The 26,567-nt window shown below is 44.5% G+C and overlaps 1 protein-coding gene across 1 annotated transcript; it reads right to left on the bottom strand.

The window, feature by feature from the left end:
• Positions 1–1,601: 1,601 nt before the first annotated feature.
• On the bottom strand, positions 1,602–24,491 carry RAPSN (receptor associated protein of the synapse). Its single transcript, XM_075837016.1, has 8 exons — positions 24,088–24,491; positions 11,154–11,492; positions 10,406–10,564; positions 9,009–9,107; positions 7,755–7,877; positions 4,850–4,903; positions 3,550–3,749; positions 1,602–2,855 (listed from the first exon to the last, which is right to left on the bottom strand). Exons 1-8 carry the CDS (start codon positions 24,298–24,300, stop codon positions 2,783–2,785), a joined length of 1,260 nt encoding a protein of 419 aa, XP_075693131.1. The 5' UTR covers positions 24,301–24,491; the 3' UTR covers positions 1,602–2,782.
• Positions 24,492–26,567: the final 2,076 nt, after the last annotated feature.

Genomic DNA, 26,567 nt, shown 5'->3' with positions numbered 1-26,567 from the left:
CCTCCCAGGTAGTGCCACACAGCCCCCTCCTCCCAGTTAGTGCCACACAACCCCCCTCCCTGGTATTGCCACACAGCCCCCCTCCCTGGTAGTGCCACACAGCCCCCCTGGTAGGCCCCACACAGCCACCCCTCTGGTAGGCCCCACACAGCCACCCCTCTGGTAGGTCCCACACAGACCCTCCCAGGTAGTGCCACACAACCCCCACTCCCAGGTAGTGCCACATAGCCCACTCCTCCCAGGTAGTGGCACGCAGCCCACTCCTCCCAGGTAGTGCCACACAGCCCCCTCCTCCCAGGTAGTGCCACACAGCCACCCCCCTGGTAGTGCCACACAGCCCCCCTACCTGGTAGTGCCACACAGCCCCCCTCCCAGTAGGTAGCGCCTTTGGGGTTCCCTCTAGGAGTGGAATCCCCAGCCAGAGAATTGCCGATGCTCTGGTTGGAGATTCTACTTCAGGAGAAGCCCCTGACATCACTGTCCAGTTTTCAGGGGCAACCCCAGAGCCATATTCCCGGGCAGATCACTACTAGCACTCTGCCTGGGACTCCTGCTCTGCTCCTGACATCACTGTCCATATATGGATAATGATGTCCGGAGCAGAGCTGATGTCCCGGGCAGAGTGCTAGTAAAGACTCTGCTCTGGTACTCCGGCTCTGGGGAAATCCCTGACATCACTGTCCATATACGGATAGTGATATCAGGGGCAACCCCAAAGCCAAAGTCCCGGCAGAGCGCTACTAGCACTCTGCCTGGGACACTGCTCTGCTCCTGACAACACTTTCCATATATGGACAGTGATTTCAGGGGCTTTCCCAGAGACGGAGTCCCGGAGCAGAGCCGCTTCTAGCGCTTTGCCTGGGTCTCCTCCCCTCCGGACAACACTGTCCATATATGGACAGTGATGTTAGGGGCTTTCCCAGAGACGGAGTCCCGGAGCAGAGCCGCTAGCGCTCTGCCTGGCACTCCTTCTCTCCTCATTACATCACTGTCCATATATGGACAGTGATGATGTGACGACGGCAGCGTCAGCACTCGGCGGCCGAGTGGGCCCCCCCAAGGTTAGTAAGCCCCAGCATTTGCCCGGGTTCGCTGGGTCCTGACGCCGGCCCTGATTGTGTGGAATTGTTATTTAGGCAAAGTATGACGATTATTTGGTCACTTCTGATAAGGAATTGTTTAGTATGAATATATGTACACTGTATAACAGTTCACCGTATGGGGAGGGGGTGGGTGCAGTCATATAAGGATATAGCTATCTCACTTAGGGAGAAAGAAAAAACAATTATCCCCCTGCATTATAAGAGCTCAGCTAAGCTGTTAGGGTGTGTCTGTCAACAAATTTGTTGACTGTTTCCAATAAGAATCAACAGAATACTGAATATAGCTCTAAAATGTCATACAGGCTATAACTCCGCTACAGATCAGTAATGCAATGTATTTATAAAGCTCAACTTTTTATGTAATTCTAAAAACCAAGGAAAAACTCTACCCACACCATGACTTGATCCATAGTGTTAAAACTTTATTGTCTTGTGGTGGAAAACCCTTCAAGTAAGCAGATAAAAAAAAAAGTCAAATAATGAATGAATGGTCACATGTTACAAGGGGGGAGAGATATTTTTTATACAGACCATACAGAAACACCAGAACAAGACAAATCATACTGTGTATACAGAGGGAGGTAGGTTCATGGAAAATAAGATCCCCTTCTTCAGCGAAAGAAATGTAGATACATGGAACATCCCCACAGTAATGCTTGTGAATGCAAAAAAGCGTCCTCAAACTCCATGGAGACATGGAATAATACAAACAGGTTCTCTCCATTTTAGGTTTACAGAGCACCAAATCCATTTTGTAGGGTTTAGGTTCTTTGTCGCTCCATATGTTGACCACAGAGGTCCATAATTTAGATTACAGCAAATTTTCTCATCTCTAGGAACACTAAGAAGTGATATAGTCTTCTAAAAACAGAAAAGGTTAAACAAGTTATACCATAGCAAGCTGGTTTTCCAGTTGTTGTTAAAGCATAGGTCTCACCATGGTGTGCCATACAGATCATGTTGGCCCTGAGGTTGGTGGGCCATATAGGTCAAGTTACATCTCGGGGGGATGTGCCATACAGGTCATGTTAGCTGTCACCATGATGTGCCATACAGATCATGTTGGCCCACAGGTTGGTGTGCCATATAGGTCAAGTTACCTCTCAGGGTGATGTGCCATGCAGATCATGTTGGCCCTCAGGTTGGTGTGCCATATAGGTCAAGTTACCTCTCAGGATGGTGTGCCATTTAGTTCCTGCTGGCTTATACCATACTGTGATATATAGGTCATGCTGGGTCCCGCTATGCTGGGCCATACTGGTCAAACTAGGACCTCAGTTCAGCAAAAGAAACCCTCCACCACAAATATATAACATGAATTTCTGAGACTCAGGAAGCAATGGTCATAAAAACACTAATCAAACTCTTCCTCTCCTGTACATAGGATATTAGCCTGCCTTAAAGTACAAAATAGACTTAAAAAATCATGAAAAACTAACCCTGCATGCACATTTGCAAGGCTGTTCTGACCTCTTTTCATGTAACGTGTCACGTGTGACGGAGTCAATGAGCACAGGTGCCAATATTAGCACCAAGATTCCTTGTCCCTAGACCCCACATGTCTAGTGACTAATGCTGCTCATAGAAATATTTGCTGAACAGCTCCTTTTGCCAACTGGTCCTGGAATACAGGTCAATATTCTGCAGATTCCATCCGGTTCCCCTTTTCTTTCTCCCTCTCACACAAAACCAGGTTTCACAGAAGATCGGCGACAGTTAGGACAACCACGAGACCCATTGGTTTGGAGACACCTAGGATTAAAAATAATTGAAATTGAAAAACAAACGCAATAACTAAAGTACTTCACTTATTTTTACTATTAGTGTTAATAAATTAGCCTATAAATAATTCAGTCCTGCCATTTACTGGGTTTATGTCCAATTTGGCCAAACATGTGGTTGACCAGGTTTGATGAGATGAACCTCTTCAGTTCTCAGCCATAGAGGCAGACCATGTGGTTGTACGGGCCCCTTGAAGAGAGTGGGCTCAGCCATGGTCAGTCCATACCCTTTGCTACTGGGTGGTGAAAACTTGTGCAGAACTCCCCTCTCCAGAGAAACGCCATTGTTAGCGAAGAAGAAGTGGGGAATTGGCCCAAGGGTCATGGAAAGAGTGTGGAGGGGGAAACAAATGCCAGGTTCTTTTCACCTGTGATGGCAAAACCGGGCACCCTAATTGGGTGCCCAATTTGATCTTTGTTATGAGGTCCCCTCTCTTCTATGTCCGCCGCTGGCTCTCAAGACAAGCAGGTCCATCGAGGTTAGGAGAACTCTTTCCCTCACTGCTGTATGGAGGAAGGGAAGTCATAACGGTTCTGGGCAGCACAAAGTGGCACTCAGAGAGGTTGTAACCCCATATATAATTACTCAGAAGGGACTCAGGTTTATTTAAGGACCTTCTACATCTACAGTCATTGCTTCCCATGCATGGATCTTTCTCTCATACCGGAGGTGGAAGACATGTGAACAGGGCAACGCCTGAAGTTGGCAGTTCTTTTCTCCAATGGACTCTCCGCACATTCCACAATACAGCTCCATTTCCTCCACACACTCATGGAATCGGACCACGTGTGCACGGAGTTCCCGTTGCTGTTGTCTTGTACGATAGATGATTTCACTCAGACAGTGAACCTTCAAAAGGGACAGCTATGGAAACAATAAGGAATGGGTCAGACAGATGGACTCGTTGTGCTACCTGGCTGCTATGGGCTACATCTAATGACCACATCATCATGGAGCCTGTCGGTGGGGTTTGCAGTTGACCACTTGACGGACATAGTTGTAATGGGCTGACCAGGTGCTATGTAGTACAGCAGCCATTCTATGTGATACACCACAGGGGTAGCAAATTTTAATTTGACATTTAAAGCATCACATGCCATTGAAATGAATGATGTGTGGGAGTATCAGGGCACAAGAGGATACATAAAATTGGGCGATAGAAACGACATCTTCAGTAAGCCTTGCCATCCATCATTGTATTTGATATTAAAGAGCTGTTAGGCTGGATTGACACACAGCGTTTTGCTGCGTTTTTTATGGCGTTTTTGTGAGCATTTTGCGATGATTTTTTTAGTGTGGCCAGATGTTACATTAAAGTCTATAGTAAAATATACTACATACAACCGCGTTTTGGTTTGAGGCGTTTTTGAGGCAATTTTGTTACATTTTAACAATGCTAGAGATTTTGCAGTTTAAAACGCCAGAAATTTTCTGTATGTGAAGGAGGCCGACTTCCTATCAATGGAGTACATAGTATGAGGACAGGGCATAACGTTAGATGGGTTAGGCCTCCTTCACATACAGAACATTTCCGGCGTTTTAAACTGCGTCAAAAAAACGCTTCTAAAAACACTAGCGTTATTAATATGTAACTTGCGTTTTCAATGGCGGTTTTAGCTACATTTTTTTGTGGCGTTTTTCATTTAGTGTCATTTTGTACATGCGTTTTTTCTGCCCTATAGAGAATACCAAGAGCATGTTGTGTTTTTTAAAAAAAAACACCACTGACCACAAAATTGTCTCAAAAACATCACAAGCCAAAACGCAGTTGTGTGTGGTGCATTTGATAATTTACTATAGACTTTGACGTAACATCTGTCCATACTAAAAAAAAAAGAAACACAAAATGATAAAAAAAAACGCCTTTTAAAATGCAGTCAAAATGGCGTTTTGCTGTGCGTGAATCCAGCCTTAGGGACACAGGCTTGGGAAAATCTCTCCAATATTCTCATAGACTCACTCACCTTGTTGCCTATTTCTTCTGCCAACTCCTGGGCTTTCTGGAGTCCGTCCAGTGCCTGCATATTAAAACACACGTCAGGCAGAGAACCAGAAGCAAACATTTGTTATTATATCCACAGATGACCTGAATATAGACAGAACAGATGCAGCACATAGCAAAGAGTATGAATCCCACCCGGCCCCCCCTTACACAGCATAGCATTTCAAAATACTTTTAGAGATACCGTCAGCACAAATAGACAGGGCGGGATCTGTCGTCTCCTACATGTATGTTTATCTATGACTGACTGGCTACACTAAAGTAAAAGATAATAAAAAGCCTTATGTAAGCATGTGTGGGTGCCCCATAAAAACTTGGTGCAACTTGTGTAGTACACAGAGACAGCAGCGACAGCAGAGACAGCAGCGACAGCAGAGACAACAGCGACAGCAGTGACAGCAGCGACAGCAGAGACAACAGCGACAGCAGTGACAGCAGCGACAGCAGTGACAGCAGCGACAGCAGAGACAACAGCGACAGCAGTGACAGCAGCGACAGCTGTGTAAGTCCTAGTCCTCTTGTAGTTTGCTCTAGTAGGAAAATAGCAGGAAGCAACACAATTGTGGATGTGTTATTTGGGCACATTTTAGCACTATTATTTGGGCACTGTATGGTGGCATTGTTTGATCACTGTGTAGCGTATCATATGGGCACTGTATGGCTCTATATGTGCACTTTTTAAGCATAAGTGTGGTTGAAGCTGTACAATTTTGCTATTTTTCCATTAGCTGGATTTTCCTGAACTATTCTCCCTTCCATTGCCACTAATGAATGTGGCATCTGAGGGGATTAAACGACCAGGATCATAGTCATTTCTGATCCCGGCCGTTTCAGCTGTAAGTTATAGTTGACAGCCGCTTTTAGGGTATGTTCACACGGCGGGGGTCCGTAACGGCTGAAATTACGGGGATGTTTCAGCCTGAAAACATCCCCGTAATTTCAGCCGTACCGGCATGTGCAGGCGCTTGAACGCCGCGTCAATTACGGCCGTAATTAGCGCTGCTATTCATTGGAGTCAATGAATAGCGGCTCCAATTACGGCCAAAGAAGTGACAGGTCACTTCTTCTACGCGGGCGTCTATTTACGCGCCGTCATTTGACAGCGGCGCGTAAATATACGCCTCGTGTGAACAGACAAACGTCTGCCCATTGCTTTCAATGGGCAGATGTTTGTCAGCGCTATTGAGGCGCTATTTTCAGACGTAATTCGGGGCAAAAACGCTTGAATTATGTCCGTAAATAGGCCGTGTGAACATACCCTAAATGGCGTGGACACTTCTGAGCCTTCCCAGTGTTGTAATCGTAAGGCGTGGTGCAGCAACTACCCACTCCCCATGCCATACTATAAGGGCACATTCACACGTGGCGGAATTGCTGTGGAATTCTCCAGCAGCCATTTATTACAGATGTTTCTATACATTTTTTGGAAAGTTAGTTCAGACGTTGCGGAAAACTCCGCTGCGGACCATAGGCTGCAGTACAGTATTTTCCCTCCACAGCATGCACTGACTGTTGCGGAGAAGAAGCGGAATTTCACTGCGTATTTCAACCTTTGCAATGCAAAAACTGAAGTCTGTGGCAAGTCCGCTGTGTTTTCTGCAACGTCTGAATTACCTGTCAAATATGCAAAAGTTGGTGCAGATTCGTTGCGTAATTGCCCCAAATCTGCCCCAACATTTGCAGCGGAAAAACTCTGCCACGTCTGAACGTGCCCTTATAGCGATGTGCGAGAAGGGGTTAATAAGGGGTCAATAAGCTAATTAGATCTACAGCCCTTTTAGGGTAAATTCATATGTGGCAGATTTGTTGTATAAATTTCTGCAACTAAAAATCCATCCCGGGGGATATTTGTGAAGCATGTGTATGAATTTCTGCAAGTGCCATTAAGATAAACTGGGACAGTTGCAGAAATTTCTACGACAAATCTGCCGCTTTTGAATTTATCCTTACAAACATAAAGCACTCAAAGTACTAAACAGAAGCACATAATAAAAGATCTGTCAACAGCAGTTTGTTCATAGGTTCTAGGGAGCAACAAGAGATTCCATTTTTAGCGTACATGATAAAAAAAAACCTGAATAAATAAATTAAAAAAGGCAAACCATAAAAAAGATATATTACATACATATATATATATACGGGCCAATTATCGAGCAAATGAGCGTTCATATGATCGTTCCCGATCATTGCCTTGTGTAAACAGAGCAACGAGCAGCCAATGAACAAGCAAACCCTCGTTCATCGGCTGATCGTAAGGTTTATGCAGAATTAAATATTATCGTTGTTGGCAGCGCATCTCCCTATGTAAACAGGAAGACGCGCTGCCGACATGATGGAAATGTACGGGGATGAGCGATCGGAGTAACGACCACTCGTCCCCATCCATAACCAATCATTGCCCCTTGTGAAAGGAGCAAACAAGCTGATCGGCGCTCGTTTACCCTGCCCAGTAACAGGACTCTTATTCAAAAGTGGAACATTATTGAAGACTGGCCATTTAAGACTTTTTCTATTAGGCTAGATTCACACAAACGTGGGGAAACTCGGACGTGAAAAATGTGACTTTTTTTTCACGTCCGAGTTGCCGCCTGTGCGGGTTCTGTTTTCACGGATCCCCATAGACTTGAGCCTACGGAGGGATCCGTGAAAACGGAAGATAATAGGACAGTTTCTATTCTTCAACGGACCCTTTACACGGTCCGTCGAAACAACGGCCGTGTGAACGGCCCCAGCGAAGAAGATGTGTCCGTGTGACAGCCGTTGTTTTAACGACCATCACACGGGCGTATTCAACGTTCGTGTGAATAAGTTGGAACCTAATCCCCCCTTTTCTTCTAATTGAATCCCCTTTGCAAAACACACAGCACCTTGTCCATTTCTTTTTGGTGCAGCCAACACTTGGCAACTCCGAGCAACACTTGAGTTTGACCCAGCCGGTTTCCAATCTCCGTCATGATGCTCATGGATGAGTCGTATCGAGGAATTGCTTTCTAAGGACAAGACGCAAAACAAGAAATAAGTCAGTTCAGGAGAGGAGACCTTCTGGGATAATACAGTGGAGACAACAATATTTAAGGGGCCACAACTCATATAGTTCCTGTCTATTGACTCACAAGTTTTATGGTTTCTCTGTAAACAAGAGGAACGCTCTAAGGGCTCATTCAGACGAGCGTAAAACTCGTCCGTGTGCTGTGTGTGAAAATCACGCGCAGCACACGAACCCATTTATTTTAATGGTTACCTTTCACACATGCAGGAGTTTTCACGCAGCGAGAGTCCGTTGTGTGAAACTCACTGCATGTCCTTTATTGGTGCGTTTTTCACTCACTTACGCGTCCATTGAAGTCAATGGGTGCGTGAAAATCACGCACAGCACACGGATGCACATGTGACTCAGCAACGTCGTCACATGATCCTTTTCAGAGCTGCAGACTGTCTGAAAGCGATCAAGTGATTAACCATGTGACTCCACAGAACCGGGAAGTGTATGTTTTTTTAGCCCCCTTATTAGGCATTTTGGAGGATGAGGGTGATTAGTGGGTGTAATGGTATTGTATCCACTAGTATCTATTGGGGTATCATACTGATGTCCAATATTACAGGGGTTTTCCCATAATTGATTTTTACTTTCTATCCACAGGATAGGTGATAAATATCTAATCAGTGGGACCCCCAATGATCATGAAAACGGGCTTACCTGGCCCTCCCTGTGTGCCCCATATGAATAGAGCGGTACTGCGCATGCTTGGCCACTGCTCCATTCATTTCTATGGGGCTACCAGAGATAGCTCCGGCAGTCTCTTCAAAATGAATGGAGTGGTCACCGAGCATGGAAAAAAACCTTTCATAGGTTCATCATAGAGACAGGGGATATATAGTATTACATGGACAGCTTGAGACCGCTAGAGAGGGAGCTGCTCTTTGTTAGCGGCTCACCTTTATTGCTCATAGAACGCGGTCCTCCATATCCTCCTGTGTCATCCATATGTCCTACTGGACCATATGGACAGGGGTTGTCATGATGAGACAACCCCTCTAAACACCCTGTCCTCAATGGCTTCAGATTAATCTCAGCTCCTCAATGAACGCTTCCAGATTCCACATGTGACAATAACACTCACCTCAATGTCTCCGTGACTCCTGTGGATGTCAGCAAAGCACAGAAGACAAAGTGCTTGAAGTGGTCGGTCCCCGTGCTGCAAAGCTATCTTCATAGACTCCTAGAACCCAAAAAAATAACACCTGTTATCTGGAAAAAAAACTATTGGGGCCTAAAATTTGTTAATCAATATATGAAATAAATGCATCTCTGCGTAAGGATAAAAGGGTTGTCTGAAATTTTTTGATCTGTTTTTTTTCTTCCAGAAACAGCGCCACTCTTATCCATAGGTTGTGTTTGGCATTGCAGCTAATCTTTATTCAAGTGAATCAAGATGAGCTGCATTACCAAACACAACCCGTGAACGAGAGTGGCGCTGTTTCTGGAGAAAGTGAATGGAGAAAAAAGTTTTTCCAAGAACCAAGCAATGGTTATTTACAAAAACAAAGCCCCAATGCAAGAACAGTATATGGCCCCTCCATGTATGTCTAGCAAATTTCTAAGAGATAATCTGTTTTCTCTGGTGAATTGGAAGCTGCCAGTAAGGCCAGATTCACACAAACGAGTGCAAACTCGGACGTGAAAAAAAGCTGTTTTTCACATCCGAGTCGCACCTATGCGGGAACCAGTTTTCACAGATCCCCATAGACTTGAGTCTATCGATGGATCCGTGAAAACGGACGAAAATAGGGCATGTTCTATTTTTCAACGGACCCTTCACACGGTCCATTAAAACAACGGCCGTGTGAACAGCCCCATTAAAATACATGCGTCCGTGTGACGGCCGCCAGACAGACGTGTACTACAGTTGTCTGATTTCGGCCTAATGCTGAACCAACATATGAATTAACTCAGTCCCTTAAATGCAAGAGCGTCCATGTCATAGAAGCACTACCATGAGGCTGTTATGGGGCCCTTGGAGAGAGTGGGTCCAGACCTGGTTGGTCCCATTCCCTTTGCTATTGGGTAGCGAGACCAGTTCAGGACTCCCAGATCTAGAGGAACTGCATTGCTAGCAAAAACAAAGGTTGGAAATTGGCCCAAGGGTTACAGAAAGAGCGTGGAGGGGGAAATAAACAGCAAACCCTTCTGTCCTGGGTGGCAAAATCTTACACCATAATAGGGGGCTTACTATGGCGCCCCCGCTCTTCTATGGATGCCACTGCTTACATGTAGTCTAATAGACAGCAATATTTTCCATTTAAGGCCAGTGGGGCCCCTTACCAAGAGGTTTCACATATGATATGCCCACTCTACAGAATATACGGAAGACTACTTTTAATTGTATTGTAAACTCTACTCTACAATTGCGTATGATTGCACATCATCCAGGATCACCTAAGTTTCATCGGTCCAGTAAAAAACATCCCTACAGCTAAGGCTTCATGGTTGTCATGCACACGTTCCTCTGTCTCTTACCTCACAACACTCCATTGCATCTGTTAAGCGGCCAAGTTTACGGTATGCAACAGCCATGTGGTATTGGCTCATGGCTCGGTATTTGAGACTCCAGCCTTTCCCGTAGTCGTTGACCAGTTCAGCTGCTTTACACGGAAAGAAAAGGGCCTTCTCTAAGTCCTGCAAGAAGGACACGGGTCAACGAGTGAAATATCTTGTACCGCTACAATAATAAGCAATATAATAAGGTTATGTTTTTATAATTTGGGGACTGGGTATTTTAATGCAGCAATAAATGGGAAAAAAATCCAATCGTGGAGACTATAAGAAGTACAAAGGCCATGCCACCGATATTTTTCTGACCTGACTCAGCAGGGGTTTACAAAGCAGAGGGGGCATCAAAGCAAAATTCAAATTGCCCCTCTTTGCCCAGGGTGCTGACTTATACCACCACACCCCCAACTATTTGGAGCCATAGGACCTGATGACTTTTAGGCTACTCGAAAAAAAAAATCTACGTGAGTTGCCATTCAAAAAGACAGTTTTTTCACACCAACTATTAATGACAATAGGTTCACTATCGGGCTGTCCAAAATCACTAGAGTATGGCCATCTCTAGATCATCATCCCCAAGAGAACATATTGAATTGTATATTATTTTAGTCTGAGCCTTGACATGTCTGGCTTTACAAAAGCAAAAAGAGATAGAAAGGGGGTAAGAAGAACTCAAAAACTTTTAAAAATCAAAAAGATATCTCCATTTTCTAACCTTGAGCTGTGTGTAAAGACCTCCAAGGCTGCAGCAGACTCTGCACTCCAACATCTTGTCATCATTGTTATGGGCATATCTTAAAGCTTTCTCAAAGCATTCCAGGGCCTTCTGAAACACGCTGAGGCCGAGGTAGGCATTTCCCAGGCTTAGGGACACCTGTCCATTCAGCTGCAAGCTAACAGATGTTCCCTGCATGTTCAGACAGGTCTTGCAGTATGAAATGGTCTTCTGGAACTCACACAATTTCTCATTGCTGCGAGCCAGGTTAAGGTAGCTCTCAATCAAGAAGTCCGGGTCCTCCAGTTCTCGGGCTGTGTCAATCTGGATCACTGCAAACTAAAGAAAGACATGTATAGTATATGGTATGGTACAACATATACAGGGATACCCCTAGAGGCATATTAACCTGTAGTACTGATATCATTAGGGGTGTGAAACTTGTGCAGTCACACAGGGTGAGTCACATGTCATTACTAAAGAGGGCGCCACTGGCCCTGGTGGTTTGGGCACACAGAGCTTGCGATCCCCATCCAACACTTTGTGCCCAAAGTCATGGAAAGCTACTGGAAATTGTTATTTAGGCAACTATCTGGCACTGTTATTTAGGTGCCTTATGGAAATGTAAGTTAGGCACTGCATAATTGTGTTATTTGGGCACTATATGGTAAACCAAAAGGGGGACGTCAATAAAAAAGTATTTTTTTTATATGATGTAGAATAAGATGTATAAATGTAGCTAAGTAAGAATTTATTGTTTCATTTAAATGAGTTGTCCAGTGATATTCTGTGGGGGAAACAAACAGCAAGTTTTTTTTAGCTCTCCTACAGCGCCACCAGAGGGGAAAAAAAGCATTACACAGTTCCAGTTGAAATCAATGGGGAGTACCAAGAGTGGGCATAGTATATTTGTAACCTGTGCAGTTGCACTGTGGCCCATCGGACAAAGGGGTCGCACTGCTACCTTAAAAAAAAAACACAGCGCTCCCCACTTTTGATTAGATCACATGTAAGGGTCTCACAATTACTTGCTGACATCACTAGTGGGTTTTAGTGAGGTAAGATGCTATCACATCATAACCATGTTTTTGTCTGGCAAGTTGCTGCGACATCACAACTGGGTTTTTGTCAAGTCTGTCACTTTTTGTGAGTTAAAGTAAAGTAAACTGCTGTGACATCACAATTAATGAAGGGCTATTCTATTTCCCATCCATGTCTCACAAATACTGGTGGATTGGTATACCGGCGTGGGATTTTCTGAAGAGCCATGAATGAGCTGGTCTATGGCTAGCCCCCCGCTGTCAAATTAGCTGTTAAAAAATAAACATACATGCCGGCCCTCCTCTGTTTGGTTTCAACTGTATTTTTATTGATAGTTTTCAAAATACACACATCACATAAGGACGCATGGGCAGGCCATACAATCCATTTGACATATTAGAAAATCCAAGCAGACAAAACAAGACACCAGGAGAAAGACAAAAGTGAGGGCGGGGGGGGGGAGAAAACAAAAAAGGGCAGTCAAGGACCAATCAAAATTCTAACTCAGAGATATCGGTAGCCAATCGTATCCCACGGATCCCAGACCACTTTAAACCTGTCCAGCGTATTGTCAAGTGAGGCCGTCATATGTTCCATAGTGCGAATTTCCCTAGTTCTAGTCAGTAAGTCGATGTGAAAAGGAGGGGCAGTCTGTCTCCACTTCCAAGCAATCAGGGTTTTAGCAGCAGTGAGAAAGTGGCGAAAAAGTCGAGCTAGGGGTTTCTCCAAGGACCTAGGAGGGACATTCAGGAGGTAATGAAGAGGATCTAGAGGAATATCCTGCTGCAACACCACCACCAAATTCCTAACCTCCAGCCAAAACTGTTGCACCAGAGAGCAGCTCCAAAAAATATGGAACAGGTCGCCCCTCTGATCTCTGCATCGCCAACAATCCGAAGGAATACCCGGATTGAAGCCATGCAAGAGGGCGGGGGTATGGTAAAAAAAACATAAGAATTTTATATTGATTTTCTTTATATGTAGTACAGAGGGAAGTTTTAGCTGCTTGTGACCAGATGATCTGCCACAACGAGGAAGGGATGGATTTATTCAACAGGGTCTCCCATTTTAACATATATCTATGCCCAGGTGGAGGGGAGTCATCCGGGACAGCAATATTGTGTAAATAGCGGATATAAGCCCTTTAGTAGTGGTAGTATGACGACACAGTTTTTCAAAGCTTGTAGGTTTAGTGACCCGATTGGATCCAAAAATTTGCTGCATGTAATGTCTGACCTGAAGATAGTGGAAAAATTTAGAAGAGGGGATGTTGTGATGCTGTTGGAAATATGAAAACGGGTGAGGCTCTAGCGTATGAGGATCAACCATATCTGGCAGGTGGAATACCTCTGCCCCAGTCCACAATCGGACCACCCGGGAGGTAGTACCCCCTGGAATAGTGGGAGTATATAGTACCGAGGTCAAAGGCGGACAACCCGACGCCAAATTAAAGCGTTGTTTACAAGCTTCCCATACCTCCCGTTGAAAGCGCATGGGACCCAACAGAGACGAAGAAGGCAAGGCCAGCGGGTCGCCCCATAACAAAGTGTTTGGATGAATAGGAGCCATCCACAATTTTTCTATTTCAGTCCACCTGTTGTATGCCCGTAGGGACACCCAACAGGGAATGCGACGAAGATGGGACGCCCAGTAGTACTTCACAACGTCAGGAACAGACAACCCCCCTGCAGATCGACTAGACAATAAAACAGATTTCGGGATTCTATGTCTGCCAGAGTGCCATATGAACCTGAGGATGGAAGATTGCATTGCCCTCAGTTCCTTCATAGGTACGGTCACTGGTAGAGTCTCAAAGAAATACAATCCTGACTCTGTTTGTAGCCGCTTTCCTCTCTGATTAATAGATGGGGATTGTTAACATAGGACCCCCACCCCCTCCATTTACTAAGATTTTCCTAATGGCGTATTTGAAAATGGGTTTTCTAAACCAGGCAGCCCCTTTAAGCATAAAATGGCCCACTTTCCACCTGATACGTAGTACAACCAAACAAATGCATGGGAAGTTGGAGACATTAGAAGAGAATGTACCATACAGTATATACCAATGAATTAGGATGTGGGCAAGATGCCCACCTAAAGTCGAAGTGTGAAGTATCATTCCAGGGTATTTAATCACAAGTAACTGAGGACACTGTGATGTCGAGATATAACGTAGACCAGTGCCGTCTAAAGCATCATGATTCAAAAATCAGGAACACATTGTGACCGGAAGTGCTGGCGGCGCTTAGGAATATGCCAGCCCTTATAATGAGAGTGGGTGACAATGCTGGATCTTGGAAAAGCTTCGATATCCGGCATTGTCTCCCTCTGGTCACGTCTTCTGTGGCCTGAATAATTATTGTCTAAAAATGGTTCATTAGGGAAATATTTGAATGTGATAATAGGCATTAGCCGGCCTTGGTCACGTTTATCCCTGGTCAGAGTCCACGCAAGCACATGACACGGAGATACAACAGTTTTTTTTATTTTAGGGGAAGAGAAGTAAAACAATAAAACTGTCACTTTCTTGATTCATGGAGGAAGAGACTAAAGGCCCTATTACACCCTCCGATCATCAAGACCGCTCGTTGATCGTTACTCTGATCGCAGGTCCCCATACATTAATATCATGTCGGCAGCGCGTCTTCTTGTTTACACAGGGACATGTGCTGCCGACGACGATAATATTTAACTTTTTTAAAACGATACGATCAGCCGATAAACGAACGTTTGCAATTATCGGCAACGAGCGTTCTATGAACGATCGTTTGCCCGAGAATTGCCCAGTGTAAAACCCCCTTAAGGCAACAGCTTCTCCTCAAGAATGTAGGGATCTTCAGCCCAGCAGAAACATGAAAAATTCACACATATCGGGGCACATATGTGAATGCAATTATGTCAGTTGTTTTTGGCGACTTCTGACAATTGTAAGAATTCCAACCATATCAGCGACCATAAATCACCATGGGTCCCTAGCGTTAAATGCTACGTCCACCTTCACCACCATATTTTTTCTTTATTCATGTGTTCAATACATCTAAAATAAAAAATAAAGCAACTTTGCAATTAGTCTTGATTAAAAATTTCCTATGGTTTTATGTATACAGCTTCTATGTGTCTCCATGGTAACAGACTACAAACAAAACTTTTGTAGTCTGATCCTGCAATTATATTCCATTGCATCTGGCCTCTACTCCTTACTAATTTACCGAAAGTACGTTAGCAAGAAATATGGGATAATTGGACGGAAGTATGGCTACAGGATCAGACTACATAGAGTTTGTTTGCGGTCTGTTACTATAGAGACACATAGGTTTGCATAGGAGCTGCAGACACAAAATGATTTTTAATTAAGACTATTTCAAAAGTTTCAGCATTTTTCATTTTAGATGGATTAGAACAATAAAAAAAAATGGTTGCAAAGCTGAACATAGCCTTTAACGCTGTGATACAGCTATAACAGAGTCATCCACTGTGCCAACATCTCAATCCTGGCCTTAGCATCAATATGTGTTGTCCCTCACCTCCAGCCTACTCCTCGCATTCTTGGTCCCTGAGCTTTGATCTTTTGGACCATCGTTGTGGGGCTGATGGCATTATTTGTTTATACATACACTTCCATATAGACAGAGTCCATGCAAAGGTCCCTATGGATGAGTTTACCACTAATACCATCCCCTCAGTAGTAGACACTTGCGTGGTGATCTGTGTGGTTGGATTTGTATTTAGGCCTGCCAGATGGCGGTATCCTGAATGTTTCAAAGTCCAACTCCAGAAAATGATCCTACCTATACCGAAGCCAAAGTATTATCTGTAGGCAAAATATTGTTATCTATGCTGATATTAGGAAGATTATATTGTAGCATATTAGATGCATTGCTGCTATTCCCGTCAGAACAACAGACACAATAACGGACCCTGACGGAACTGATAGACCCAGTGTAAGTCAATAGGGTCTGTCGAGCACGGTGGTATTCTTCGTACGACGGATCCCGCACCGCGTCATGGTTTCCATTATGAACAGATCCACGATGCAAATTTAAACAAATTTTAACAGAGCCTTACATTTGTCTCATCCCCAAAATAGTCAGGGCTCAGATAATCTCCATTTTAGGATGATGGATGTGAAATGTGACATCACGGGACATTTTACACCTCTTTAATTTGGAAGCCTCGGATTAAATTTACTTGAACGGGGTTGAGCTGTAATGCCAGACGCATTCCATAGACAAGAATGACGCTGTTTCCAGAAAAAAAAGTCTAATCTCATACATCCCCTTTAAGACTTTGGCAACTCCTTAATATATTGCATAACCAGCACTATGTATTGCACCATTTGTGGTGCCCATAGGGATTATCACTTTCCTTCCCACTCACAGAAATAAAGGAGAACAGACCAGACCCTTCCAGGCCAGAGAATTTGGATACAGGCTTTACGGAAATGAAAAAACTTTAAAAAAAAAAAAATAGATTTCACCGTTTACCAGCCCTAATGCTATATCATACAGTATTGGTACAAAATTTCAGGCTGGCCGCGGATCTGATGCTGTTAGTTCGGGCCCAGATTTGCAGCCATAATATAGGAGCATAATGTGCATATTACGCTTGTATGAAACCAGCCTTGAGCCACGTTCACACGGCGGTACTTTAAGATTTAAGTATTTATAAGCCAAATACAGGAGTGGGTCTAAAATATGGAAGAGGTGCAAATCTTTCAATTATACTTTATCTAAGTTAATGTTCTTCTCCTGGTTTTTGCCTCCAAATACTGATGCAAAATACCGGACAAAATACTGCCGTGTGAAGGAGGCCAAAGTGGAAGGCCCCGCGGGAAGCGCTGTCGTCAAATAGCTTGTTATTGGCTGCGCTGCAGGGAAAACGGAATAATTGTGTGGCCATCTCCGCATGCACATTCATATAGGAAATGGCACCAGGATCGCAGCTGTGAAACAACCAGAGGCATCACCAGTTGAATACACAGTCGAGAATGGAAGCTGTATACTATATGATCACGCGGTGTGGCTGGGCAGGGAAGAGAAGAAGCTGTATGCTGATTGGACAGCGTCATACAGAAAACATTACACTGCCCAGAGTGAAAAGAACGGGTAACCTCCCATTTGGCAAGTAGAGCCACATTATCATATTTAGAAAATGCTCATAACTTAGCAAATAATAAATGTTTTTGAAAAAAAATCACCCTGTAGTTATCAGCATCACAGCGCCTATTAGATTAGTGAGGAGATAGGGAATTAATAAACTAGTGACAGAGCCTCTTTAAAGGGGTTGTCCCTAAAAATTGAATGCCTATTCTCAGGATAGGCCATAAATATTTGATCGGTTGGGGTCTGACTGCTGAGACCTTCGCCGATCAGCTATTTTCAAGGGGCCTCAGCGCTTCTCCAGCTTCATTCCTGACACAGCAGCAGCGGCAGTTCACATTATTACAGCCTTCTCTCATTGAAGTGAACGGGAGAAGGTTGTAATACTGCCACTACAAGCGTGTCGGCGATTCACAGTGTGAGCAGTAAGGGTATGTTCACACGCAGTGGCGATAAACGACTTAAAATACGGAGCTGTTTTCAAGCGAAAACAGCTCCTGATTTTCAGACGTTTTTGTAGCAACTCGCGTTTTTCACTGCGCATTTTACAGCCGTTATTGGAGCTGTTTTTCAATGGAGTCAATGAGAAACGGCTCCAAAAACGTCCCAAGAAGTGACCTGCACTTCTTTTTCGCGGGCGTCTTTTTACGCACCATATTTTGACAGCGACACATAAAATTAAGGCTCGTGGGAACAAAACACCGTAAAACCCATTGCACGCCCGAATTACGTCTGAAAACACTGCGTGTGAACATACCCTTAGGGAAATTAAGGGGAAGCAGCGCTTGTACGAGCGCTGCGGCTCCTTCAAGATAGCTGATCGGCGGGGTCCCGGCAGTCGGATCCTAACCGATCAAACATTGATGGGACTGGACAACCCCTTTAAAATGAAGCTCCACCTATAAAGCCACCAGAAAGAATATATGATGTATACATAACAATTCCCAGAATCGACAATTATCACCTATCCACAGGAGAATGGTGGGTCCCGAACCCCCTGTTTCTCCTCACTGAACTCCCCCCCCCCCGCTGTGAGGAGGAGCCTAAGTGGAGCGGTGATCAAGTATGTGCCTGTCGCTCCATTTAATGTTGATGGGACTGACACAGATGCTTCCGTTGCCGTCGGTTTCTGTTTTTTTTGCGGAAACAATAGCAAAGTCGACTACGCTATTGTTTGCGCAAAAAAAATGGAAACCAATGGCAACGGAAGTATTAACATTGAAATCAATGGTAATGCAAACGGAAGCTATGGTTTTCGTTTGGCTTTCCGTTCATCGGTTCTTCCGACGGAAACGTCAAATGGAACCGATGAAAGGAAGACCGACGCAGATGTGAACAGGCCCTAAGGCTCGCAAGTCACCGGCTTTATCAAGTTGGAAACATGAGAGTCCAGAGTGAATAGCGATAAAAGACAAAAAGTCACCGTTTAGATTTTTGACTCCAGCTGTGAGCCGGGCCGGGCCGTATATAGGCGCCTGCTGTTTTATGGACTATGGATAGATAATAAAGTGGTCACCAGCAGCTGTAAAAACACAGCTGTGCTTCCCGCCGACAGAGTCCCCATCTGTAAAAGTACGCACGCCCCCCCCCCCGCTCACCTTTCTCCTACAGCAATGTGGATAGTTCTATACATTATTTAATGCACTCTATGATAGTAAACATTACTGTATAATGCCTGATAAAGTATCTCTGTTATAGAATACATATTATAGATAGTTGCAAAAATAATAATTCCACAGATGTGCTGTGGGTTGAAACAACGCACGGCACACGGACTCATTCATTTCAATGGGGCTATTCACACATGCGTGATTTTTTAAGCAGCGAGTGTCCGTTGCGTGAAACTCACTGCATGTCCTATATTGGTGCGTTCTCACGCACCTAGTGGCCCGTTGAAGTCAATGGGTGCGTGAAAACCACGGACAGCACACAAACGCACATCTGTGTTCTACGCATCAATTACTTTGAAAAAAAAAAGTGCTTGCGAATGTGTGATAAACACATGCCACACGCAAAGCACACTAACGCAAAACGCAACGCACAAGGACAGATTTTACGTGCGTTTTTTACACGCCTACATGTCACGCTTGTGTGAATGTAGCCTAACGCTATGTTCACACAGGGCATATACGCTACGCCAAAGTACACAGCGTATCCGCCCTGGTCCTTGTAGGGAATTACGGCCAAAAAAACGCACCAAATTGTGGTGCAGTTTTTTGGGTGCAATGTCCACTGCGGAAGACAGCACTTAAAAAAAAACAAAAAACTTATACTTACCCATAGTCATGGCGACGCGTCCATCTGATGTAATCTAGCCCGGCCTCCTGGGATGATGTTTCATCCCGTGTGACTGCTGCAGCTTGTGATTGGCTGCAGCAGTCACATGGGATGAAACGTCATCCCTGAAGGCCGGGCTGGGCGCAGAGAGATCTGGGCAATTCTACGTTTTTTTTACCCCGAGTTGCAAAGAAAACGCAACATCTGCTATTTTTTGCGGGTTTTTACATTCCCATTGAATTTAATGGGGAAAACCCGCAACAGAAAACAGCGATTCCGCAGCCTTTTTTACGCAGCGTGTGGAGATTTGTTCAAATCTCATCCACTTTGCTGCTACTGTAATACGCTGCGGATTTTCCGTAATGAAATCCCTTGAGGAAAATCTGCATATTAATGCTACGTGTGAACCCGGCCATAAAGAATATTATTATCCTTTAACTGCGGCTCTCTTCTGATAACTGTAGAGGTTAATACAATTATTTGTATTATTATAATTGCTTTTACGTAATGCTCCTGTGTCCTGGAATGTCATTCAGACGTGTCATATGTGTCAAATCGCTGGGGTCTGGCAGTCACAATCCTATATCCAGTGGAATGGAAATCAATGGGAGTCAAGGAAACCTCCAAATGAGAGCAGGCATGTGCAGCCAGCTCTCCAGTGACAGCAGAGACCGAGACCCTGTCATTCTGGAGATTAGAGAGGGTCCCAGCAGCCCTACCCCCACCATACTGAAACTTATCACGTGTGAGGTGTAAAATTTGGGAGAAAAGAACTGCCAGAAAATGGAAAATATTACTAAGGGATGAAGAGTAAACTATACTTTGTTAGGGCGCAGTCGCACGTGACAAATTTGCCTTGTATTTCCGCAGCGTTAAATAAATTTTTCCCATAGGACATTATACCGTTTTCCGGAGCATATTTTCACGCTGCAAAAATACAAGGCAAATACTTCACGTGTGACTGCGCCCTTAGGCTGGGTTCTACTCCGTCATAGGAGCTGAATTATGGATCAATATTCGACATATAAATAATGTGGCGTCCATAAAAATTTCTTGCATCGCAAAACACTTTCCACACGACTTCTCTGTACAGAATTCCTTTGCGGAAATTCGGCAACTTTTACGCTGTGTGGGAACCCAGGCTAAAGTGTTTGAACCAACTTTATTGCCAGCTCACTGTCTTCATTTTTAAATCTCATTCCCACATTGCAAATGAAAATCAGATTTTTAGGTCCTGCTGAGAGTATTTGAAACTACGTCGAGCCCTGTCCATTAAATTAGGGAAATGTAGTAAAATCACAATCAATAAACTAAAACTGGGTAAGAACTCCTCTGGGATCTGCGATAGCGGCCGTTTTGGTTGCTACTCAACCTCACAGAAGATGACGACTCAAGGACTTATATTTAGGGTCAGTTCACACGCTGTGTAAATACTGCGGACTTTCCACAAAATAATTCATTGCGGGAAAATCCCCAGCAAATACAATAGCAGCAGAGTGGATGAGATAAAACAAATCTCTTCCACACGCTGCGTAAATGCTAATCGGAAAAAATACTCAGAAATTGACCTGCGGTGTGGAATTTTATTCCGCAGCATGTCAATTGTATTTGCGTAAACGCTGCTCATTTATTGAATTGAATGGTGATGTAAAACCCGCTGCAAAGAGCAGTTGTTGCGGTTTTTTTCAGCAGGTTCGCTGCATTTCCACCGCAGAAAACGCAACTCTGAAAAAAACATGACTCTTTTACTTACCCAGTAGTCTGTGTTTCTTCCTCCAGGCCGGCCTCCTGGACGTTTCATCCTATGTGACTGCTGCAGCCAATCACAGGCTGTAGCGGCAGTCACATGGGATGAAATATCATCCCAAGAGGCCGGCCTGGATGACGTCAGAGGGCTGGCCTCCTGGCTAAGTGCTGCAATCTTCCACAGCGGACTTTCCGGGCGAGAAAGTGCAACACAGTTTGGTGCGGTTTTTCGCCGAGAATTCCATGCAGCGCACAGGGCGGATACGCTGCGTGCTTTTACGCCGCATATCCACCCCGTGTGAACTCAGCCTAAATGTCCTCCTCACTGGTGCCTGACAAGGGGGGGGGGGGGTATATTAGGCAAGTGAGCAGTCAGTTCTTGGAATCGATGTGTTGGAAGTAGGAAAAAAATAGGCAAGTGTAAGAATCTAAGTGACTTTGGGGCCCAATTGTGGTGGTTAGAGGACTGGGTCAGAGAATCTCCAGAAGGGCAGGTCTTGTGGGGTGTTCCCGGTATGCAGTGGTCAGTACCTACCAAAAGTGGTCCGACAAAGGAAAACCGGTAAACCAGCATCAGGGTCGTGGGCACCCAAGGCTCATTGATGAGCGTGGAAAGTGAAGTCTAGCCCAATCCCACAGAACAACTACTGTAGAACAAATTGCTGAAAAAGTTACTACTGGCAATGATAGAAAGATGTCAGAAGACACAGAGACTGGTCAGAGTGCTCATGCTGACCCCTGACCACCACTGAAAGCTCCTACCGTGGGCAAGTGAGCTCTAGAACTGGACTATAAAGTAATGGACGAGGGCGGCCTGGTCTGATGAATCACATTTTCTTTTACATCATGTGGATGGGTGAGTGCGCGTGCGTTGCTTATCTGGGGAAAATATGACACCAAGATGCATGGAAAGAAGACAAGCCGGCGGGGGCAGTGTGATGCTCTGGGAAATGTTCTGCAGGAAATCTTGGGACCTGGAATTCATGTGGATGTGACACATACCACCTACCTAAACATTGCTGCAGACCAAGTACCCCCTTCATGGCAACGGTATTCCCTAATGGCAGTGCCCTCTTTCAGCAGGATAATGCCCCCGCCACACTGCAAACATTGTTCAGAAAAGGTTTGACGAACGTGACAATGAGATCAAGGTGATGACTTGTCTCCAAATTCCCCAGATCTCAATCCAATTGAGCATCTGTGGGATGTGCTGGAAAAACAAGTCCGATCCATGGAGGCCGCACCTCACAATTTACAGAATTTAAAGGATCTTCTGCTCACGTCTTGGTACCAGATACCACAGGAACCTTCAGAGGTCTTGTGGAGTCCATGCTACGACGAGTCAGAGCTGTTTTGGCGGCGCGAGAGGGATCTACGTATTATTAGGCAGGTGATTTTAATGTTATGGCTTGGTGTATGTTAGATCTATGGTCTCCAACCTGTGGCTCTCCAGCAGCGGTGCAACTATACCTCCCAGCATGTAGCAGTCACGGTATGCTGGGAAATGTCGTTTCGCAATAGCTGGAGAACCACAAGTTCAAGAAGATTGTGTTAGATTATTTGTCAATTTTAATTACTATAAAACAATGTATTATTCATATGCTTTGTAGGATTTAATTGTGATGATGTTATCGCTTTAAGAACTTTCTTGCATAACTTAGATTCAGACTGCATCCCAGAGATGAAATGTGTTCTTTCTCCTGCTCAGAGGGGGAAGTTATTTTGGTTACACTCTAAAAAGTAATGTACTCAACATGTTCAGGAAGTGAGTGGAACAAAAACTGCAAAGATTTCAAGATTTGCATCTGGGGCCAAAATTTTGTTCTAATTTGTAATAAAGCGAAAATTAAGAGCAATATAAAAGAAATCCAACCGTGGCTGAGCTGTAGCTACATGTAGGCAAATCATCTTTCTTTATAGTTGTCTACAACCTATTATGTACTAAAGAAGCAAGTGATCATGGAAGTATTCATTGCTCCCCTACTTGTGGCCAACTTCCAAGGATGTGCATACCATAGAGGCAGACAAGCCGGCTGCTATGGGGCCCATGGAGGAAGGGCGTCACAAATCAGGTTGCCCATACTTCCTTCTCCATGGGTAGTGTGAACCTACACTAAGTTCACTCTCTACCAGGCCCTCCAAATAGGCAAATAAGGGTCCGGGAAAGCAGCTCTAGGGCCACCAGTCTGTTTTATTGTGCAAGAGATGGGTAGGAGAACCTACAAGCCCCTGACTCTTGTTACGAGGATGGACCAGTGCCAGGAAAGGAGCCTCATTTTAGGGCACACTCTTTTCAATGGCTACTCCTGCCAACTTCTTTAAACCAGCGAAGGCTTCATTTGCCAAACTTGATATAATCGGCCACTAACACACTGATAACTTGGCTAGTTTGACCATCTTCGGTGCTTGTGTATCTATAATACAACATTGGTACTGGAAATAAGTCAAAACTTTATTACAGCTATCTAAAGTGGTATTCCAATGATAGGATCTTCTGACATGCCTGATTCTGGCCCCTCACCATTTCCCTGAATGAGTGAGTTGTGCCAAATATCTTATCATTAAAATGCACCTTCAAATTTTAGGGCAAGACAAATATTAAATCTAAGCAATTTTATTTTATTTATTTTTTTGCCACAATCAGGACATTTTTATGGGGCAAAATATATAAACACGCAAGACAAAGGCTTCTTTATCGGAATATCGTGGCCAAATCTTTGAGTCACACTAAAAAGCAAATATTGATTGATAATAGGTAAATCTGTAGTTACCTTCAACATGTCCTTATACCTTCCCATCTCAGAATGAGCCGTTATCAGGCATCCAAGGACCCGAAACCTGCCAGCGGCATCCGTGGTCTTCTCCAATACCTTAGTCCAAACCTGTAAAGCCTTTTCTGTCTGGTTGGATTGGTAGAGCTGAAGTCCTTTTTGGATCTGCTGTTTGGTTTGGTCCTGACCCATATCCACACCCAGAAGGCTCATAAAATCTTATGTACTCAAATACAATGAGCCGGAGCGTGGAATCCAGATGAAAGATCACGGCTGAGGCTACAGAAACCAGCGGTCCATAGTTTCCCAGGAATTTGAGCTTCCGGAGGTATAAAGGTGAATGGACAGGTGTTAAACTCAACCAGGAGATATAAATTTCCCGAAGGGAGCTTGTTATCCTGACTTGCAACTGAACAAGCATAAGAACTGTTATAAGATAACATAGAGGTACCCAGCTTGCCAATGGAAATGCATACGCCTTGGTTGTGCGAGACTCCCAGATTTAGCCCCAGCCCCCACTGCTGGGCACAGCTGTCCCTGCCAATCTCAGACTCGTCTCTTCAAAGGAATGCCAGTACTAGTGACTCAAGGTCAGAGAGGGAGCTTGCACCAGAAGCCCACCCCGCTACCCATTAACAGAAACATGCAGTAAGATCCAAATTTAAAAGGCCTTGTATCCAACCAAGACTGTACCGTATTTAATTTTGCCTCATGCTTCCCCTCCCAAGGAGAGGACAAGCCGTATAAAAATATCCCCAAGACAGACAAATGATCAACTGGAGAGGCAACAAGAATTTCATGGGCTAAGATGACAGAGATCATACTGCCTTCTTCCCAGGCTATTAACTATCCTCCGGAACAGCCTGCTACATATTTCTGCATACAGGACTACTGTAGAGACAATTAGATGGAGTAACGTTACCCTTGTGATGAACGTAACTAAGAGTTTTTAAATACTTTCAATAAGAGTAGCAAAAGATTCCAACATTACAGAGCAGGTCCTGCCACACACTATACCATGATGCCAACTGCATCCCTGCAGAAGTGAACACGGCATTAGGGAATGTAGAGATTCTATTTTTTTTAAATTCCCCCGAAATAAAATTTGCATGATGGAGATGAGGTCTTGATTCAGCTCGGCACTTGCTATGTTGCCATTGTATAATTTCTCATTTATTCCTTTGGGGGGAGGAAAGGAACAGCCCATACAGGTGCCAAAAATAGAATCCATGGCAGCTGTCAATATTTACCACCCAGGACCATGACTTTAGAGAAATCTGGAACTTTGACACTACAAAATTTGCACCTACTCGATGTCAAAAGCAACAACAGGGGATTATCTCATGCAAAAATTTACCTTAAAGGGGTTTTCCTATCTGCGACATTTATGGCATATCCACAGCATATGCCATAAATGTCCGACAGATGCGGGTCCCACCTCTGGGACCCGCACTGATCCCTAGAGGGTGCCTCCTCACCCTATCCTACCTTCTCTTGCTGCTCTTTGGCCACTGACCGATGAGGTGGTCGGGAGTTTAGAAATAGCTGAGCATACTGAGCTACACTGTTTCTGTAACTTATGGAACAGCGTAGCATGGCGGACTACACTGTTTTAGTAGCTTCCGAGTTCTGGAAAAAGCATAGCTCCCCGTTTAATAGTAGTGAATGGGAGTTACTTAGAGTTACGGAAACAGCTCAGTGAGCACTCAGCTGTTTCCGTAACTACCGACCACCTAACCAGGAAATGGCCGGGAGGCAGTGGGAGCCGAGTAAGAACAGGGCTTAGGGGTCCTTGTTCTAGAGATATAGAGGCTCCAGAAGTGGGACCCGCATCTATCGAAGATTTATGTCATATCCTGTGGATATGCCATAAATGTCCAAGATGGGAAAACCCCATTAAGGCCGGGAAAACACACGCACGCACGCACTTTTTTGATCCAGAGAGAGAAGCGGATCCAAATAAAGGAGAGGTATAAAGAAAAAACAGATGTATCTAATTTCTTTTGTGTCCATTTCTGAATTTGGCTAAAAAACAGAAACGGAGTCATAAACGGCATCAAAACTGTGTGTGATCCTGGCCTTAGTCAGCAGATGCTTCTAAAGAGATGGAGTGCTGAAACTCACACTTTGTGTAGGGAGGATTACAGCGACAGCACTCCAGCTTTGTAGGGGTTTAGAAAGGTTTCCAGATTGGCGAAACACATACATGTACCCTGAAGGGCAACACCTGGAGACCCCAATTATGCCTTCATGAAGTGCATGAGCCATGTTCTCCCCTTGAAACACTTCTTCTACGGCAGAATAACTCCATTATATAGCATGGGACAGAACAAGGTATAAAATCTGAGGCAGGTGGCCACAAAGTACAAACCCATAAGCAGGCTATAGGCAATGTATTATGGATCCGTAATATGGCTGTATGCATGAGTCCTAAACTCACAGACCTCCACCGCAGCACTATCTCTGCGAGATGTCAGATC

The sequence above is a fragment of the Rhinoderma darwinii genome, chromosome 9 (genome assembly GCF_050947455.1).
Source record: "Rhinoderma darwinii isolate aRhiDar2 chromosome 9, aRhiDar2.hap1, whole genome shotgun sequence".
NCBI classification, from domain to species: Eukaryota; Metazoa; Chordata; class Amphibia; order Anura; family Rhinodermatidae; genus Rhinoderma; species Rhinoderma darwinii.
Note: the sequence above shows the minus strand (reverse complement) of the source record. Positions and strands in the feature narration are given on the sequence as shown.

Coding starts and splice junctions, on each gene's coding strand:
- RAPSN (XM_075837016.1), bottom strand. CDS start 24,300: ATGAGCCTTCTGGGTGTGGATATGGGTCAGGACCAAACCAAACAGCAG. Junction 10,565..11,153: donor GTCTTTACACACAGCTCAAG/GTTAGAAAATGG, acceptor TCCTTCTTGCAG/GACTTAGAGAAGGCCCTTTT. Junction 4,904..7,754: donor ACCAAAAAGAAATGGACAAG/GTGCTGTGTGTT, acceptor TTTAATATGCAG/GCACTGGACGGACTCCAGAA.